Genomic DNA, 21,267 nt, shown 5'->3' with positions numbered 1-21,267 from the left:
GGGTTTACATGCACAAAGTAGCTCGGCAGAAATCGCATAAACTAGGTCGTGTAGCTCGATTCCGAGAAATCAAGTTCGGTTCAATTTCAGCCGAATTAAGGTGTATACATGGCATTTTGAACTTCGATTTCAGTCGAGCAACGGCAGAAATTCGATTCTCTCTATGTGCATGTAAACGTAGTGAATGACACCTTAGATGAGCTTTTCATCCATGAAAGGATAAATACCTGATGCTCCCTACCAGTCAGACAGAACTGAAGAAGCCTTTCGGATGAGAGGTGAAATGTCTTCAAGGATCTTCAAGCAAGTCCAGTTGCTCTCCTTTACCACCCACAGTTTACTATGACCTGGATGACTGAGAATCTTCACAGACATCATGTGTCATACTCCTTTCATACCAGGTGGCCAACTCTGGTTATACCAATGTTGATTTGTGTTGGAAAGGCTTAATCCACATTGTCTGGCTCCGCTTTATGACCCACCTCTTGAGGTGGATTGGACAAGGGTCAATTTCAATGTAAATTGCACAACCTGAGTCGCTAACAGTTGGGGTGGGACTGAATCTTGTGCAAATGGTGGTGCACAGTGCTTTGTCCTGCAGGCGCACACACACACACACATACAGTGCAAACTTACAAGCTTCGTTTATTTTCGAGTGTGTTAAACAAGGCAACCATGACACCAGGCAAAAACATAAACTGATTCAACTAAAGCAAGATAAAAAAAGGTCATTGAATACGGTTATATAGATTTAAATGGTGATGCAGAAAAAAGTCATATCCAGAAAGTAAAGGAATTTAACAGTTCATGAATGCTGAAAACAAACAAGTGTACATGTCAACCTTTCAAAAGAAATGAAGCTGGAGTGTTGATACTCACCCTCCAATCTGACAACTTCAGAGAATCAGCCGGGATAAACTGCCCAATCCAAGCGTGCAAAGCTTGTCGAGACGTATCCGAGATGACTTGTACCTGTAATTTCTGCCAAAGGGGCCTCTGCAAAGTATTAAATAAAGGGGCTGAATACTTTTGTGAATGGGATTTTTGTTTTTTAAAGGAGATGCGCAGAACCATGGCCTCACTTTTTGTTTATAAATGCCTTGAGACCTCAAGAATGGCATAGGAATAGTTTTAAGCATTAACAATAAATCTAATCTAGTAATTTTTTTATGATTTAAAGTGTTTCATGTAGGTAGCAGTCTGAGTGAATGACCTTGACATCTGTGATGTCACCGCAGGAAGGCTATCGGTCTCATCGCCATTTCCGCTATACTAAAACACAGAGCTGACTGCAACTTCGAGCTTCCATTTTGAGCTAATTTATCACCATGCCACGTAGATGTGTTGCTGGCCGGTGCAGCAACACGACAGAAGGTGGATTTATGTTGCATTCATGGCCCAAGAATGTTCAAACTGCAAAGATTTGGACGCGTTTTGCGAGAAGTTCACGGGCATATTGGGCGCCTATGAAGTGGTCTCTCCTCTGCTCTGCACATTTTACTGAAGACTCGTACAAAACCTCTGATCTGTTGAGGAGCGTTGGCTATATTGTATTGAAAGAGGGTGCAGTACCAACAATTAAAGGAAAATAAAATTACAAGAAAAGGAAAGTAAGTTCAGTTGCACCAGTTCTCCCGGAGCGTGAGCCGAGGGTTGTTGCTAAAACCCCGGACGGGACGGGACATATTATTGCTCGGGCAGTGACCTCCCCGCAGTTGTTGCTAAAACCGGTGACGTCCCATCCCGGGTTTTAGTAATTGCCTGAGCCGAGCAGTAATGGCGGAGTACTCGGTATGGAGAATGAGTGGTCCAGCCGTCTGATTTCTCCGCTGGATATGCTTGCTTCAGCAGCAATATCTCGCCCTTACGTGGAAGAAGCGAATGAACGGAGAACTGAACAAACAACTGAAAATCAGATTGTTTCAAAACAATCGACCACAAGGTCGGCCTTCAAGAAGTGAGAACACATACGGGTAAGATGCGACTCTCATATGGATACAAAGCAACAAAAACACCACACTCGTTGTTTACCTGCATTTAGATGAATACATGTCACTTGTATTGTGTGTTTAAGTTACCGGTATAAGATTATTTAATTTGCTTCAGAATGTGATTGTCTCAGTTCATCTGATTATTTAATTAGCCTTTTACGTTTTATCAGTGAAAATGCATGCATGTACATGTATGCTGCATAAGTTATAACACCTATCCTGTTTTAATGAGAGTCAACCCACAATCAGTGAAGTCACATCAGTCTTAGTTGAGCAAGTCGGTAACGGTATTTCTTACTTTCACCATAAATTTTTATTTATATGACTTTGGTCTATAGCTGTCAAAAGCCTCGGCCTTAAAACCAGTTACTGCAGTGACATCACGCACTCAGGGCTGGCTGGCTCAGCGGGGCAGCTCGAATGCCAACTTTGCGGTCGATTTTAACTCTCAAAAATGTATATATTTTTATTCCCATTTATGCAGCATACAAGAGTCAAGGATGGAGACACTATCCACTCAGAAATGTATTTAAAAATAAAGGTTCTGTGTATTTCTTTTAAATAAGTTTGAAAAAAATTATTCAAAATTATGTGAAATGTGGACTCATCTGACCAGAGCACATGTTTCTACTGTATTTCAGTACACCTGAGATGAGTTTGGGCCCAGAGAAATTGGCAGCATTTCTGCATAGAATTGACGAATGGCTTCCTCCTTGTATAATACAGTTTCAGTTTGTTTCCGGATGCAGCGGTGGACTGTGTTAAGTAACAACGGTTTTCCCGAAGTACTCCCTAGCTTGTGTGGCTATATTTGTCACGTTAGCATGACGGTTTCTCAGGCAGTGCTGCCTAAGGACTCGGAGGTCTACACGTTCAACAGTGGTTTCCGACCTTGCCCTTTACACACTGAGACGTATACGATTTCCCAAATCTTTTCATATTACATACTGTACATTTCGAAACACCTAAAATCTTGCATTGAAAGATTTTCTTTTTGAATTGACTAACAATTCTGTCACAAATTTTGGCACCAATGGGTGAGCCACGAACCATTCTTGCTCGCAAAGACTGAGCCTTTGGCGCTGCTCCTTTTATACCTGATCATGACACTCTCACCTGTTACTGATTAACCTGCTTATTGTGGAAACTTCCAAAACGGTGTTACTTGAATATCCTGTAAACTTTTTAGTCGTCTTTTGCCTCCGTCCAAACTTTATTTTTTGAGTATGTTACAAGCATGAAAGTCTGACTTCGTTTATATTTACAAAATGCAATTAAGTTGGTCAGTAAAACTATTGAAAATCTTTTCTTTGTACTTTTGTCAGTTAAGTAAAGGTTCGCATGAATTAACAAATCACAGATTTTTGTTTTTATTGAGTTTTGGAAAATATCCCAACTTTTCTGGAAATTGAGTTTGTGCAAACCCTGCTTTTGCTCTGCTCTCTCATGCAGTACTTGGTATTATTACATACTGCACAGTTGTAATCCAGTCAGTATTCTCAATCTGTGTATGAGAGTTTGTGTGCTTAACCATCTCAAACTCTTTCTTTGTACAGGTACCATGTAGTCTGGAGTTCTGGGATGAACTGAGGAGAGCCTTTGTGCCATACAAAGAGTTCAGCCTGTCTGAAAGCAATGTATGTGAGCTTAAAATGCCCCCGCTAAATTTCCACACACATCAGAGTGACCTTGTACCCTCTGATCTCTGGAGAGTTGTGGTTAACAACACAGCAGATGGAGCAGATGAGAGGTGTGTATTGGTAATGAAAATAATTTAATGCATTTATTGAGTAGGACATGTGAACAAGTCTTGGATTAGACCACCAACAGTCAACGTGCAACAGTTATCTGGACAAATGTCAAAGTATGTTTTCTGAATTCTTGAGTTTTCCTGGTTCAAAGTCCTTCCCATGCCATGTGGCGCATAGGGTGGCGCCGATCTCCGTTTCCATAGCCCTCGGTCTCTCGCCTATTACATAGCTAGGGTTACAGTGGGGGGGCTAGTCCTCTGGTAACCGCCAGAGTCTGACTCCCCACTCGCATCTGTATTGCAGTGTGCCTTGCCAGATGGCAGTAGGTACCATTTTTATGATGGTCTTTGGTATAACCCAACCGTGAGTAGAACTCACGATCTCCCGATCGAGAGGCGGACGTGCTAACCACTACGCCAACTCGCGGTTCTTTTCTGGTACAATTGTTGGTATATTTTATGCACAGTATACCTGTGGGAGGGAAAGAAGGTGAAAGTATAATTTTCTTTTAAAAAGCTATTACATTTATTACCTTTCATTTCCAAAAGAATTGTTGTATGCACTCTAAAGGCCTCTGCATGCTCCTGCGACAAGGCTTTCGCAGATAGCTTTTCGCAGACAGTTGTAATTTACTGTTGAGCGGGGATAATAGGCGTGCGCAATGTTATTCACCGGCACAACGCAAGGGGGCGCGAAGTCGCTAGGAGTAGTTGGTGGGTGTGGTTAGTGGAGTGTTTATCCTCCGGTTACTTATAATGACTAGAACTTTTTTTTTTTTATAATGACTAGAACTGGAGTCGTATAGATGTACGTACTTCCTCACTTCCTCAATCAACCGCTCTTCATGCTGCTCCATCTTCACTCGTGTTTTTAAAAATGGCGGTCGTGAAAACAAACCAAACCGGGAAAGTAGGGAAGCGGAAGTGCGTGTACAGCAGATGTAGAGTGGACCAATCAGAGCCCTCTTCTCTGTGAGGCTTCTGCAGTGGTTACAATTTTTGGGAGGTGCGCGCAGAGCGTCTGCGAAGGTGGGGGGGCTACGCAGACACTGTCTGCGACGCTATCTGCGAGGACTGGGTTGTCAGCATAAATTGGCCTTAAGGCTGTGTTTACAAAAAAATATGGTTCAAATTGGAGAATTAAGTTGCAGGCTATCTTGTGATTCATGATTATTGGAACATCCAGTCAGTGGGACACTCTGAAGCCACACACTAGTTTATGAACATCTACTGAAGGGTGGCATAACAAAAAAAAAAAATACCCTCAGTTTTTGATGAGAGAGGTGAAGGCCAGCATCCTTCTCTCATCTATATCCTTCAAACCAGGGGTTTTCAAAGTGTGGGAGAGTCAGCCCCCCCCCCCCCCCCCCCCCCCCCCCCGAGAGGAAATAAACAACAGCGCCCCCCCACACACACAATTTTTGTTGTTGCTATACTTAATGTTCCATTCGTATTTTTAAAAAAATGGTTGTTGTACACATTTTTTTTTCTTTTACACATTTTAAACATCTGTGCTTTTTAAAACATCTTTTTTTACACATTTTAAACATCTGTGCTTTTATTTTTAAAACATCTTGTTTTACACATTTTAAACATCTCATAGCATCGTTAGCTAGCACCTCTTGGCAGACAACACACTGTGGCAGTGGAGCATCTTCAGATCCAGTCCATGAAAATCCAAACTTTAAATAATCGTGGTCATACTTCCTTCTTTTTTTCAGTCCCCCCAGGATTTCGTGGGCCTTTTTTGTGATTGTTGCGGGCTAAAATGTCTGATGATGTGGGGGGTTTTCCAAAAAAATTGCGATGAAAGTTGCGGTGTTTTTTTAGGTTTTTGTTGCGATTACATTGCGGGAGGAAGTGAAAGTTGCGAGAAATTGTTGCGATTTTCTCTTTTTGTGATTAAAATTGAGTGATATGTTAAATATTAAGTTATTACCAAAAAACTATTGATTAAAAAACAAAGACACTGAGAAATGGTCCTATAAACATCTTTACCAATATAAAAGATTACCAGGACTACAAAAATGCAGAAAAATAGGCTTTACTTATTCAAATGCACCTGTTGGTTCAAAAGTTAAAGTGCAGAGAACCTCACAGCACAACGTGAAGTTACCTTAAAATATAATATAAATGCCTCAGCTTTCATGTAAGAAAACAAAACTATTAATACTAGTACTGTGTGCAGGCAGTCTCTCCTGAAGACTAAATTAAACAATAATTATAAACTAATAAAATAAATGGCTCAGGCTTCATAGAAGAAAAAAAAACAATTGGAACAGAATCTCACAGTATGATGCTGAAGCTGCCTAAACAATGGAAAATAAAATACCATTTTGGCAAAAATGTTGGCATCCATTAATTTCTTGTATTAAGTAAAAAAAAATAAAGTGCACACAGTCCTTCACTGTAAACATAACACACTTTCAGTAACAGAATTTAAGCCTACATAAACACTGACTCGCACATGCAGTGTTGCCAGATACTGCTGATGTTTTCCAGTCCAAAATATGTTCAAAACCCGCCAAACTGCACTTAAAACCGCCCAATCTGGCAACACTGCGCGCATGCTGCTTCTCTTGAACGTATACACAGAAGTAAGGCGGAAGGTAGTTTGTCGACGTCACCTCAAGACGACGCCAACGATTGGTCAAATTTGCAGGAAGGTTGCGGTGATTGGATATAATTGCAACACCGCCCTGAATTCACGGGGATTGGTTGAATTTGCAAATCGCAACATCGCGAAATCCTGGAGGGTCTGTTTTTTTGCTTGGCTCAGACTCTGTCTCCTCACTCACTGTAGCTTTAGGTACTAAAAATCAATCCATTTTGTCTCTGGCAAAGGCTAGCTTAAGTTCGCTAAATGTCCGCAATAGTAACTTATTCTGGTTTATGTTTCCTCACGTTGCGCCCCCCCGAAGAACTCTGGCGTCCCCCAGGGGAGGCGTGTCCCCCACTTTGAAAAGCCCTGCTTCAAACTAAACACGTATAGGGCAGAGAATGGGACTCCAGATAGGGACTAGGACTTGACCTGCAGTCGCAGTCAACATACACGGACATGAACGTCATGGCAATATTGGACTTTCATTGATTTCTTTGAACTTCTCTTTTCCTGTGGCAGAATAATTGCACAATAAATACATTTAATTAAAAAAAAAAATTTGGTGCACAAGTTAATTTATTTTGGGTTTTCTGAAATCAACACAGGGTCAAAATATACATACGTCACACCTAATATTTGATTAAATATCCCTTAGCAAGATTCACCTTGACTAGACACTTTTGGCAGCTATTAACAAACTTAAAGTGCCATTCCACCATTGAATGTATTCTTTGGCATAAAATACAATATATTTTATGATAACATGACTAGACAGAGAAATCTTTTAGCTTCAAAATGATATATCAAACATAATTTTTTGACAACGACAAGTATATTAATTTTGCGACCAAAGTCACCTACCCTTTTAATTTCCGCGCGGTAGTGAAACGTGATGTCATCGGCAGGTTCCCCTTCTTGTGTACCACGTGTCGGTCTATTTTTAGACCAGGAAACCCCCAAAGTGAGAGAGTCATGTCTCCTCGTATATGGGGGCCAAAAAAATTGCGAAAAATTGAGTTAATCTTTCAGTTAGCTAGATTTATTGGTATTAGCTAGATTTATTGGTATTATTTTTATCGCGTTCTATCCGCCATTGCTGATAATATGTGCCACGTCACACGTCACGTGGTACACAAGAAGGGGAACCTGCCGATGACATCACGCGTGGAAATTAAAAGGGTAGGTGACTTTGGTCAAAAAATTGTTTGATATATCATTTTGAAGCTAAAAGATTTATCTATCTCGTGATACCATTTATATATGTTGTCAAAATATATTGTATTTTATGCCAAAGAATACATCCAATGGTGGAATGGCACTTTAAAGCAGAATTCTGGTTGGATATTTGACTACTGTTCTTGGCAGAATTGGTAGAGTTGAATTAAATTTTGTCTGTTTTTCCTGTCGTCGATTGGACTTTTTAAGCACAGTCCATGTATTTTCAAAAAGGTTGCGGTCAGGACTTGTTTTCAGCTTAATGTTAGCCTGCTTTATCCATTCCACAACCAGCTTTAATGTGTATTTAGGGGTCATTGTCCTGTTTGAACACCTAATTATATCCAAATTAGTACAGTGTTCCTCTGTACCTCTGTTCATTGTTTCCAAATAGCTCAATTTTTTTTATCTCATCTGACATTCTTCCAGAAGGCTTTTCCTTGATCCATGTGGTTAGTCACAAATTTTAGTTGAGCTCGAAAGCATAAATTTTGGAGCGGGGGCTTATTTCTTGGATGGCAGCGCCTCATGTCGATGTAAAACTCGCTTGACCTGCTTGAGTTTATAAATTCATATGTTTAACATTTATTTCCATAACTTTTATATACTTCTCTAAAGCTGCCATGTGAAAATATCCATTGTGAAAAGTACTTTAAATCAAATTGAATTGAATTTACTGTAGACATGTTTAAGCAGCTTCCATTTCATTGTAGGCTGTGTGCCTTGGTGGTTCCTGTGTTGTTCCTGACCATCTGAACAAATTTCCTCTCAGCTGAGAGTGACAGTTTGGGTCTTCTTCCAGCAATGTGGTTTGGGAAGGTGGCTACACCTCCCAATAACTTGTATTACAGACAGTTGTTTGAACTGATGGTCTTGGAATCTGCAGTTGTTTAGAAATGGTTCCAAGAGACACTGCTGAATTGTGCGAATCTATGATGCTCTTTCTCAGATCTGTACTGAATGCCTGGGACTTTCTAGTCGTACTGTGTGTTGGTCGGTCCAACGAGTGATGTCAAACAAACTTTTTTTTTTTTTTTTTAATGTTGGTACAAAGTAGTAGTTACCAAGGACGCGTTATCCTAATGGGCTTCATGGGCAGCTGCCCAGGGCCTCGGCCACTAGGGGGCCTCGGAGGTAGCAAGATCGGAAAATATGAAACGATATTTTCAGAAGTTTTGATCATATTGATAACATTTTTGATGCATTTCGCCACCCGTAAGGAAGCCCACCTTGTCCCGTCGCATAAATCACCCGTCATTGTCAATATGATCACTGTCCACCGTGTCTTCACACGCTACGCCAGCTTGAGTTCAATGATTTAATTAATGACTTTGCTTTCCAGAAAAGTAGGAAAGTGCCCTTGTAAGTTGACCCATGGCTGTCAAACTGAATGCGCAAAGCTGTGTGCCACTGCTGTTTGGGACATTACATGTGTGAAAGGATGAAATGTTTCACATAACCTAACATTTTGAGATTTATTTCTGAGAAGCAAGATATTTTTCTTTCTTTGTTATCGCTCTTTGTTTTCACAAGTTAAAAGTCGCCTGGATTCCAAAATGAAAACGAACGGTTATATACCAAATGAATGTTCTTGTTCTGAATACTAAAGAAACTGTTGTAGGCCTAGGTTATGTTCTTGACATGTTGTTCATTGACTCACTCATTCAAAGGCTTCTTGAGGCTAAACTTTAGTTAACCAGACTTGTTAACCGTGATGTCTGATGGATTTTTTCACCATGCAATTGCTTATTTCACCATTGCTTTTTCTCGATTAAATAGGTGTTGATAGATATAAAGTTTTATCGTTCAATAGTATTTCTAATTGTGCCACTGTCATTATTTAAGTTTCTGTGTCTAGTTAGACAGGCACGTCTGAGGGGGTGAATTTGCTGAGCGCAGTTGACAACAGGCGGGGGTGGGGCCTCGGGGGTGTGTCTGCCCAGGACCTCGGCAAGGGTTAACGCGGCCCTCGTAGTTACCTGTTGTAATCAGTCATGATACTAACAGAGTTAAGAGGCCTTGGCAAGTTAAGACATTTTGGAACATTCAATACCACTGAATTAATAATCTGAGTGAGCGAATATAAATTTTTGACCCTGTGTTCATTTCAGAAAACCCAAAACAAATTAAAACTTGTGCACCAACTTATCTTCAAGGTAGCCACAGTTTGCCTTGACAGCTTTGCACACTACTGGCATTATCTTAACCAGTTTCATGAGGTATTCACCTGAAATGATTTTCAGTTAAAAGGTGTGCCTTGTCAAAAGTTCTCATCTCATTATCTGTAGCTTTATCCTTCTACAGGGTCGCAGGCAAGCTGGAGTCTATCCCAGCTGACTACGGGTGAAAGGCGGGGTACACCCTGGACAAGTCTCCAGGTCATCACAGGGCTGACACATAGACACAGACAACCATTCACACTCTCATTCACACCTACGGTCAATTTAGAGTCACCAGTTAACCTAACCTGCATGTCTTTGGACTGTGGGGGAAACCGGAGCACCCGGAGGAAACCCACGCGGACACGGGGAGAACATGCAAACTCCACACAGAAAGGCCCTCGCCGGCCACAGGGCTCGAACCCAGAACCTTCTTATTGTGAGGCGACAGCGCTAACCACTACACCACCGTGCCGCCCCCTTGTCAAAAGTTAACTAGTGAAATTTTTTGCTGCATTTGAGATCAAAGAGTCCAGAGTAAATAACAAAAATAGCCCCATTTTACAACTGCAGTAATCCATGTTATGTCAAAAATTGCTCAACTAAATCAAGAGAACCAGCAGTCCCTTATTACTATGACATGAAGTGTATTTTAATTAATAAAAATAAAGAAAAACATTGAATTAAAAGGTGTGCACACTGGTTGTGTGTGCGCGTGCGCAAGTTTACCATAGTTCCACAATGCATCATGCAAGGTTCTATTTCTGCATGACAAAAATTCTCCATTTTGAATTTTCTGAAAGTTTAATCTTATTCCAAGATCATTTAATTACACATTATCTGGCAGGGCCAAAAGGTGCTCAAAAAAGTCCTTTTTATTGATTATTTTTCTCCTAAAACACAATGGTGTTATAAACATGAAATTTGGCAGTAAGGTACAGTGTACTGCCTGCTACTCATGATACTCAGCCTTCAGAGACCTTCATTGGCCTGGTTGTGGTGCAAAATGCAGCTTTTGATGTTTTAGCATATATTTTACATACATTAATAATATCTTTTTGCATTTCTAGCTCTTATTATGAGAGCAATGCAGCTTAAAGAGAGAGCGCGAGCTCCTCTTCACACTCAGAGCTTTGAAACCCAATGGAATGAATGCCATGTTTTGAAAACAAATATCAACTGGTTTCAATTCCTACAGCCTCAAAAGTTCTTATTTGCACAACTGATGAAGGAATTTTGTCCATAATGACCTGTTTATCTTGAAACTAATTTTTACTACATCCACTATTACTGAAGTACACTGCAGTTACATTACTGTATATGTTTGTCTTTTAGTTCAGAAAGTGAGTCGGGTTCCCAGTTGCCCTGCGAGCAGTTGGTATCTCCTACTGCACTGGCAGCGTGTATGCAGGTCGACTCCTGTTTTGCACCATGGCTTGTGCCGTCACTAGGCGTGTCCCTTAAACTGGCCTACCTGGAGCTCCGTCTGTGCCATCACCTGGAACAACTTGGCACAGGTATCACTCACCTGAAACGCCTCACTGAACACATGGTCTGCTCGGAAACATGCATCAACTGTCTTAGTTCTGTGATGTGGTTTAACTGCCTTCTTCCTTTGTGCATTATCCATTTGGAAGTATAGAATTGATTTCCTCACGTCCATAGTTTACCAGATTCAGAGAATAGGGCCTCAAGGATGGCTTAACTTAGTGCAAGATATTGCCCGTTGCATGTCCCGGATTTATTTGACAATAATTAATTTTCTCTTTGCTTTATTTATTTCCTCCATAAATGTTTAGCCACAAAAATAGCTGTAAGGCATATAAATATCTTCTGCTTACACTGCAAAAAATGTAACTTAAGTTATAATTGTGGCATTATCTTGGATATTGGTGAGTCTAATATTACTTATGAAATTACAAATCAAATCTATGATCATTCAGCTTGTTTTTAGATGCGTTTACACTTTTCAGGCTTTTTTTCCTTCATTATGAACTTGTAGCGTCACCTGCATGCACCAAATGCGATCAGCACACGAGTCTTTTTAAGACCAGTGAATGTCATAATCGTATCCATTAACTTTGCCCAACAGGCAGTCAGGCATTTTTATTGTGCGTGTTTTGACAGGTACCAAACTTTTAAATACTACTCCTAAGTAATTTATCAGCTTCCAAAAAAAACAGATCAGCATAATATATCCATGATGATAAACTGAATGAATTTTTGATATCTTCAATGACCTTATCATGGTGAGAGCATCAATTCATGTCAGAAAATGTGGTATAATTCCATAGTACATGACACAATGTAGTGTAAACTTCACATGTATTTTGAACAATAGCTACGTTTACATGGGCCCTACTAATCTGTTAATCGGATTCAAGCTCAGTCATTATATCTACGGTACCACTCAAAAGTTTGGAAACGCCTTCAAATTCGATGTTTTTTCTTTATTTTAATTAACTAAAAGACACTTTGTGTCTTAAAGTAATGACTGACTGTTATTTCTCTTTACTTAGTTGAGTGGTTCTTGACATAATATGGATTACTACAGTTGTCGAACAGGGCTATTTACTGTATTTTTATTATTTACTCTTTACTGGTTGATGGTGTCAAATGCATTAAAGTGCCATTCTACCATTGGATGTATTCTTTGGCATAAAATACAATATATTTTGACAACATATATAAATGGTATCACTAGATAGAGAAATCTTTTAGCTTCAAAATGATATATCAAACAATTTTTTGACAACGACAAGTATATTAATTTTGCGACCAAAGTCACCTACCCTTTTAATTTCCGCGCGTGATGTCATCGGCAGGTTCCCCTTCTTGTGTACCGTGTGACGTGGCACATATCAGCAATGGCGGATAGAAAGCGATAAAAACAATACCAATAAATCTAGCTAATACCAATAAATCTAGCTAACTGAAAGATTAACTCAAAATTTTTCGCAATTTTTTTGGCCCCCATATACGAGGAGAAATGACTCTCTCACTTTGGGGGTTTCCTGGTCTAAAAATAGACCGACACGTGGTACACAGGAAGGGGAACCTGCCAATGACATCACGTTTCACTACCGCGCGGAAATTAAAAGGGTAGGTGACTTTGGTCGCAAAATTAATATACTTGTCGTTGTCAAAAAATTATGTTTGATATATCATTTTGAAGCTAAAAGATTTCTCTGTCTAGTCATGTCATAAAATATATTGTATTTTATGCCAAAGAATACATCCAATGGTGGAATGGCACTTTAAGAAGGCAAGAAATTCCATTTTTGACAAGACACACCTGTTAATTGAGAAGCATTCCAGGTGACCACGTCATGAAGCTGGTTCAGATAATGCCAATAGTGTGCAAAGCTGTTATCAAGGTAAATAGTGATGACTTTGAAGAATCTAAAATATGAAACGTTGGTTTTTTAACCCTTTTTTTTTTGTTTACCATATAATCCCATATGTTATTTCATAGTTTTGATTAGTTCAGTATTCTACAATCTCATCTCATTATCTCTAGCCGCTTTATCCTTCTACAGGGTCGCAGGCAAGCTGGAGCCTATCCCAGCTGACTATGGGCGAAAGGCGGGGTACACCCTGGACAAGTCGCCAGGTCATCACAGGGCTGACACATAGACACAGACAACCATTCACACTCACATTCACACCTACGGTCAATTTAGAGTCACCAGTTAACCTAACCTGCATGTCTTTGGACTGTGGGGGAAACCGGAGCACCCGGAGGAAACCCACGCGGACACGGGGAGAACATGCAAACTCCGCACAGAAAGGCCCTCGCCAGCCCCGGGGCTCGAACCCAGGACCTTCTTGCTGTGAGGCGACAGCGCTAACCACTACACCACCGTGCCGCCGTATTCTACAATGTAGGAAAAAAATAAAAACATCGAATTTGAAGGTGTTTCCAAACTTTTGACTGGTACTGTATGTATTCCATATTCAATCTATCTGTTCTATTCAACTGACAGAAAACGTTGAAATCTGGATCAGCATTTCCATGGTGAGATCAGTTGACATGTCGAGCAGTGCATAGTTCCACTGTATGTCATGCAATGTGGCTCAACGTTCATTATATAGTTGGACATTATAACGTACATGTGCTAAAACTTGCTGTTGAAACAAACACTGTTGTGCACTTGGTGCTTGGGCCTATTGCTACTTGTAGCTCCATTTCCTAATTTTTTCCCCCCCTCCTTAGGTCCATCCCAGCGACTCCATCCCTTCCTCCCAGACAGGAAGTTGCCATTTGTTCAAGAGTATGCAGTGGTGTCTCTGTGCGAGCCAAAGGCATTTGTGCGAGAATGGAGTGAGGGGACTCAACTGGGGCAGGAGCTTCACTTGTACTCCACGCTACACTGCCACTTGGTGGACTACAGGAATCTCACCCTTTTGCCTCTCCTGCAGCCATTTAGCCTACAGGGCCATGCCACTAAAAAATACACACAGTCCCAGCAAACAGAGCTGATGCTCCATTTCAATGTTTTCCTGGAGCCCATGTTGATTACAGTGGGGCAGCACATTATACATACCTTGGACACTGCGTTGAAAGCATGGCAACAGGTGAGAGAGAGAGAGAGAGAGAGAGAGAGAGAGAGAGACACACCATTCATGAAAATATTTGTATGAGTCAGTATGTACACCGTATGGCCAAAAGTATGTGGACACCTTCCCAATCACACTCGTATGTGCCTTCTGAACATCCCATTCCAGATTCAGTACCCCTTGTCTGTTGTAATAATCTCACCACTTCTGGGTAGGCTTTCCATTAAATTATGGAAGGTGGTCTGCGTAATGATTCAACCACAATAGCATTTATAAGATCAGCTACTGATGATGGTGAAATGGCCTGGTGCACAGTCAGCATGCAAGCCAAATTGAGTTCTTTTGGGAATATAGTGCATGTGGGTATATGATTTAAGGTGTTCCCCAAGTGTCACTGGAAGGGAGCTACAACAGACTCTCGTCAGTGCTGTGATTCTGCCATTTGTCTGCATTCAGGGCCATAACTTGTGTGCGAATTTGTCCAGGTTTGATGAGCTGTATGTGAAGAAATCGCACATTCTCACCCAGGCCCTGCAGTCATCACCACCTTGCAAAAGTGCACACATTGCTTTAAATGTGTGAGCAAACAGTCTGTATACCTACATCTCGATGCAAACGAAAGCTGAAATTCTGATGTCTCGTTCATCTTTTGATCTCAAACCCAGATATCTTCAGTGTACAGCGCAAAAAAAAAAAGGCTTGCTGTTCCAATACTTTTAGAGTGGACTGTATATTATGGGTTCACTATTTCATTGTGCTTTCCAGTTTGCTACATAAGTTTTTCTATACATCATAAAATAAAGCCAACAATCACCCAGAATTACAAAGTGACAAATCCACACACAGAATGACGCATGCAGACGCAAATTAAAACTCATTTTGTTTCTCAGTTTCACCCCAGAGGAAATCTGTGAAACAGTACTCTAGTGAAATTTTTTACTTTGCGATTACTCAAAGCCCAATGTAATAATGTTACAGTGGGGCAAAAAAGTATTTAGTCAGCCACCAATTGTGCAAGTTCTCCCACTTAAAAAGATGAGAGAGGCCTGTAATTTTCATCATAGGTATACCTCAACTATGAGAGACAGAATGGGGGGAAAGAATCCAGGAAATCACATTGTAGGATTTTTAATGAATTAATTGGTAAATTCCTCGGTAAAATAAGTATTTGGTCACCTACAAACAAGCAAGATTTCTGGCTCTCACAGACCTGTAACTTCTTCTTTAAGAGGCTCCTCTGTCCTCCACTCGTTACCTATATTAATGGCACCTGTTTGAACTCGTTATCAGTATAAAAGACACCTGTCCACAACCTCAAACAGTCACACTCCAAACTCCACTATGGCCAAGACCAAAGAGCTGTCAAAGGACACCAGAAACAAAATTGTAGACCTGCACCAGGCTGGGAAGACTGAATCTGCAATAGGTAAGCAGCTTGGTGTGAAGAAATCAACTGTGGGAGCAATTATTAGAAAATGGAAGACATACAAGACCACTGATAATCTCCCTTGATCTGGGGCTCCACGCAAGATCTCACCCCGTGGGGTCAAAATGATCACAAGAACGGTGAGCAAAAATCCCAGAACCACACGGGGGGACCTAGTGAATGACCTGCAGAGAGCTGGGACCAAAGTAACAAAGGCTACCATCAGTAACACACTACGCCACCAGGGACTCAAATTCTGCAGTGCCAGACATGTCCCCTTGCTTAAGCCAGTACATGTCCAGGCCTGTCTGAAGTTTGCTAGAGAGCATTTGGATGATCCAGAAGAGGACTGGGAGAATGTCATATGGTCAGATGAAACCAAAATAGAACTTTTTGGTAAAAACTCAACTTGTCGTGTTTGGAGGAGAAAGAATGCTGAGTTGCATCCAAAGAACACCATACCTACTGTGAAGCATGGGGGTGGAAACATCATGCTTTGGGGCTCTTTTCCTGCAAAGGGACCAGGACGACTGATCCGTGTAAAGGAAAGAATGAATGTATCGTGAGATTTTGAGTGAAAACCTCCTTCCATCAGCAAGGGCATTGAAGATGAAACGTGGCTGGGTCTTTCAGCATGACAATGATCCCAAACACACCGCCTGGGCAACGAAGGAGTGGCTTCGTAAGAAGCATTTCAAGGTCCTGGAGTGGCCTAGCCAGTCTCCAGATCTCAACCCCATAGAAAATCTTTGGAGGGAGTTGAAAGTCCGTGTTGCCCAGCGACAGCCCCAAAACATCAATGCTCTAGAGGAGATCTGCATGGAGGAATGGGCCAAAATACCAGCAACAGTGTGTGAAAACCTTGTGAAGACTTACAGAAAATGTTTGACCTCTGTCATTGCCAACAAAGGGTATATAACAAAGTATTGAGATGAGCTTTTGTTATTGACCAAATACTTATTTTCCACCATAATTTGCAAATAAATTCTTTAAAAATCAGACAATGTGATTTTCTGGATTTTTTTTTCTCATTTTGTCCCTCATAGTTGAGGTATACCTATGATGAAAATTACAGGCCTCTCTCATCTTTTTAAGTGGGAGAACTTGCACAATTGGTGACTGACTAAATACTTTTTTGCCCCACTGTATGTATGATTTGACATAATAATCACTGTGTACTATTATTATCATCTCAATAAGGTGTTTATGTGCATGTTTGTGTGTTTTTTGTTTGTGTGTCTGTGCTTAACATGCAGAACCTGAAACCAGAGGTAGAGGAGCTCATTTTCTGCCACTACGTAGTCTGTAATGACACACAGGAGACGCTATGTTTTGGTCAGGTGGATACAGATGAAAGCGTGGTGCTGTCAAGTGGCCAAAGCCACCAGTATTGTTGGAGATCCCACAAAGCCCCACAGGTAACCGACTGTCTGTCATTTACATTTAGTAGCGTTTCTGCCCACACATGCATCTACTCTTGGAACAGGGTCTGAGGTTTTTTGGCGACAAACAGGACAGTGCTGCAAATTTAAGTTCAAATTCTCATACAATTGACCATAGAATCAAGGTTTGACATATCTATCACATTAATGTGCTTGACTGATTTTAATCCCAAATGTCTGAACTAAACCTATTTGAAAATGTGAAGTGAGCTGAAGAGGAGGGTGGCACGGTGGTGTAGTGGTTAGCACTGTCGCCTCACAGCAAGAAGGTCCGGGTTCGAGCCCCGTGGCCGGCGAGGGCCTTTCTGTGTGGAGTTTGCATGTTCTCCCCGTGTCCGCGTGGGTTTCCTCCGGGTGCTCCGGTTTCCCCCACAGTCCAAAGACATGCAGGTTAGGTTAACTGGTGGCTCTAAATTGACCGTAGGTGTGAATGTGAGTGTGAATGGTTGTCTGTGTCTATGTGTCGGCCCTGTGATGACCTGGCAACTTGTCCAGGGTGTACTCCGCCTTTCGCCCGTAGTCAGCTGGGATAGGCTCCAGCTTGCCTGCGACCCTGTAGAGCAGGATAAAGCGGCTAGAGATAATGAATGAGCTGAAGAGGAAAGTCAGTAATTGGTGTTTCTATGTCTGCCTAGTGGGTGCTGACCAGGTAGCATCCTTATAAGGTGCCTAGACAACTTAGACTGCCTCCTCTTGAGTTTGAGGAACAATGGCTTTCCTCTTGAGGTGCTGCCAAATTGCCCAGCTCTACACCCAATCACTGAGAGAGAGCAACACAGCAACCTTATTATCTCATCTCTAGCCGCTTTATCCTGTTCTACAGGGTCACAGGCAAGCTGGAGCCTATCCCAGCTGACTACGGGCGAAAGGCGGGGTACACCCTGGACAAGTCGCCAGGTCATCACAAGGCTGACACATAGAACCATTCACACTCACATTCACACCTACGGTCAATTTAGAGTCACCAGTTAACCTAACCTGCATGTCTTTGGACTGTGGGGGAAACCGGAGCACCCGGAGGAAACCCACGCAGACACGGGGAGAACATGCAAACTCCACACAGAAAGGCCTTCGCCGGCCACGGGGCTCGAACCCGGACCTTCTTGCTGTGAGGCAACAGCGCTAACCACTACACCACCGTGCCGCCCAACCTTATTATTTTATTTTTTTACTGCCTGTATACTTGACCTTATTCTTTTGGTCACTCCGCACAATGTGTGACCACAGGTGAGAATAAAAACATAAAATGACTGGTAAACAAAGCGCTTCACCTGAATACTGAACAACTTCTTCAAAACTGCAGACTGGTACAGAGACTGTATCACTACTGCTGTTGACTCCATTTGTCAATCTCACGCTATTTTTTTTTAATTTTCTGTCACTCATCCATAAGATCCCAATCTACTCCGTTTTAAATGAATACCAATTTGGGGGTGTTGATTTTCAGCTCAGCAGCAAAATGTTCAAGGGCATTTTGAATGTCCAAGTGCATGTGAGTGCACAGAGTTCCTACAGAGACCAGATCACATGCAGTAATGACCCAGATGCGTCATACTCATTCAGTACTTTCCAGAACAAATGTAAGGCACATGATCATGTGAGACACATGATCATAGGACAGCTCCAAATCCACAACACTTTTAAACTTGTAATCCCTCGAAAGCTGTGAAAAAGCAAAGAGCTGGCACAGTTTTCCATGGCTTATGTGGAAACTTCACTCTTTTTCCTGAATTCTAGGTTGTTAGATGCCTTTAAAAATGTGTTTTGATGTAAAACAGAGCTGAAGAAAAGTTTGTGATGTAAAAAAAAAAAAAGAGATTAATCGGCAATGCTTTGCGTAAGTCAGCTTTCAAACCATCAGCCTGTTGACTTACAGAAATGTGGCTTCCAAGAGCATCAGAAATTAAACTAATGTATCCTCTGTGCAGAAACAATGAATGAATGCCTTTGTCACTGCACAATGTACAAAGACATTCGACAGTGCAAGAAAGACGGAAGAAAAGAGAAACAGTTGTGTGAAATTTCATTTGTACCCCCTGTATATGTATGGGTTTCCTCCCCACTATTCAAAAATGTGTAGGCATGTAGAATTAGATTAGATTAGATAGAACTTTATTGATCCCTTTGGGCGGGTTCCCTCAGGGAAATTAAAATTCCAGTAGCATCATTAGAGGATAAACAGAGAATGGAAATAGAGAAAAACTTCTAGATAATTTAAATTAGGTATTTGCATATACAAATATAAAAAAAGAATAAGATATGGGGAAGGGGGGGGAAGGGCCAATGGAAGAGGTATTGCACATTATATTGCACATTGTCCAGTATTGTTTGTCAGGCTAGGCTACTGCTCCTTCCTGTCCTCTGTCCTCCTTTTAGCCCCCCCCCCCCAGAGAGGAGTTGTACAGTCTGATGGCGTGAGGGACAAAGGAGTTTTTGAGTCTGTTTGTCCTGCACTTGGGAAGGAGCATTCTGTCACTGAACAGGCTCCTCTGGTTGCTGATGACGGTGTGCAGAGGGTGACTGGCATCGTCCATGATGTTCAGTATTTTGTCCATAGTCGTCTTCTCTGCCACTGTCACCAGAAAGTACAGATTCATGCCGACCACAGAGCCGGCCCACCTGATCAGTTTGTCCAGCCTGGATGTGTCCTCCTTGGATGTGCTGCTCCCCCAGCACACCACGGTGTAAAACAGGACACTGGCGACCACAGACTGATAAAACATCCACAGGAGTTTCCTGCAGATGTTAAAGGACCGCAGCCTCCTCAGGAAGTACAGCCTGCTCTGTCCCTTCCTGTACAGGTGGTTGGTGTTGCAAGTCCAGTCTAGCTTACTGTCCAGCCACAGCCCGAATAGGCAGACTGGTATGTGTGTATGTATGTGTGTAAATATACAGTGGTGCTTGAAAGTTTGTGAACCCTTTAGAATTTTCTACATTTCTGCATAAATATGACCTAAAACATCATCAGGTTTTCACACAAGTCCTAAAAGTAGATAAAGAGAACCCAGTTAAACAAATGAGACAAAAATATTATACTTGGTTATGTATTTATTGAGGAAAATGATCCAATATTACATATCTGTGAGTGGCAAAAGTATGTGAACCTTTGCTTTCAGTATCTGGTGTGACCCCCTTGTGCAGCAATAACTGCAACTAAACGCTTCCGGTAACTGTTGATCAGTCCTGCACACCGGCTTGGAGGAATTTTAGCCCATTCCTCCATACAGAACTGCTTCAACTCTGGGATGTTGGTGGGTTTCCTCACATGAACTGCTCGCTTCAGGTCCTTCCACAACATTTCCATTGGATTAAGGTCAGGACTTTGACTTGGCCATTCCAAAACATTAACTTTATTCTTCTTTAACCATTCTTTGGTAGAACAACTTGAGTGCTTAGGGTTGTTATCTTGCTGCATGACCCACCTTCTCTTGAGATTCAGTTCATGGACAGATGTTCTGACATTTTCCTTTAGAATTTGCTGGTATAATTCAGAATTCATTGTTCCATCAACGATGGCAAGCCGTCCTGGCCCAGATGCAGCAAAACAGGCCCAAACCATGATACTACCACCACCATGTTTCACAGATGGGATAAGGTTCTTATGCTGGAATGCAGTGTTTTCCTTTCTCCAAACATAAACCTTCTCATTTAAACCAAAAATTCTATTTTGGTTTCATCCGTCCACAAAACATTTTTCCAATAGCCTTCTGGCTTGTCCACGTGATCTTTAGCAAACTGCAGATGAGCAGCAATGTTCTTTTTGGAGAGCAGTGGCTTTCTCCTTGCAACCTTTCCATGCACACCATTGTTGTTCAGTGTTCTCCTCATGGTGGACTCATGAACATTAACATTAGCCAATGTGAGAGAGGCCTTCAGTTGCTTAGAAGTTACCCTGGGGTCCTTTGTGACCTTGCCGACTATTACACGCCTTGCTCTTGGAGTGATCTTTGTTGGTCGACCACTCCTGGGGAGAGTAACAATGGTCTTGAATTTCCTCCATTTGTACACAATCTGTCTGACTGTGAATTGGTGGAGTCCAAATTCTTTAGAGATGGTTTTGTAGTCTTTTCCAGCCTGATGAGCATCAACAACGCTTTTTCTGAGGTCCTCAGAAATCTCCTT

At 41.6% G+C, this 21,267-nt stretch overlaps 1 protein-coding gene across 8 annotated transcripts in view; it reads left to right on the top strand.

The window, feature by feature from the left end:
• Positions 1-21,267, top strand: part of LOC132867290 (intermembrane lipid transfer protein VPS13B-like) — a 335,496-nt gene that overhangs the window by 266,672 nt on the left and 47,557 nt on the right. For all 8 annotated transcript variants that reach the window (XM_060900109.1, XM_060900106.1, XM_060900105.1 and 5 more), the window contains 4 exons: positions 3,548-3,741; positions 11,053-11,234; positions 13,934-14,295; positions 16,960-17,121. In XM_060900109.1, the coding sequence (XP_060756092.1) occupies positions 3,548-3,741; positions 11,053-11,234; positions 13,934-14,295; positions 16,960-17,121 (900 nt within the window). The remainder of the gene's footprint in view (positions 1-3,547; positions 3,742-11,052; positions 11,235-13,933; positions 14,296-16,959; positions 17,122-21,267) is intronic.

Source organism: Neoarius graeffei, chromosome 19 (assembly GCF_027579695.1).
Source record: "Neoarius graeffei isolate fNeoGra1 chromosome 19, fNeoGra1.pri, whole genome shotgun sequence".
NCBI lineage: Eukaryota > Metazoa > Chordata > Actinopteri > Siluriformes > Ariidae > Neoarius > Neoarius graeffei.
Note: the sequence above shows the minus strand (reverse complement) of the source record. Positions and strands in the feature narration are given on the sequence as shown.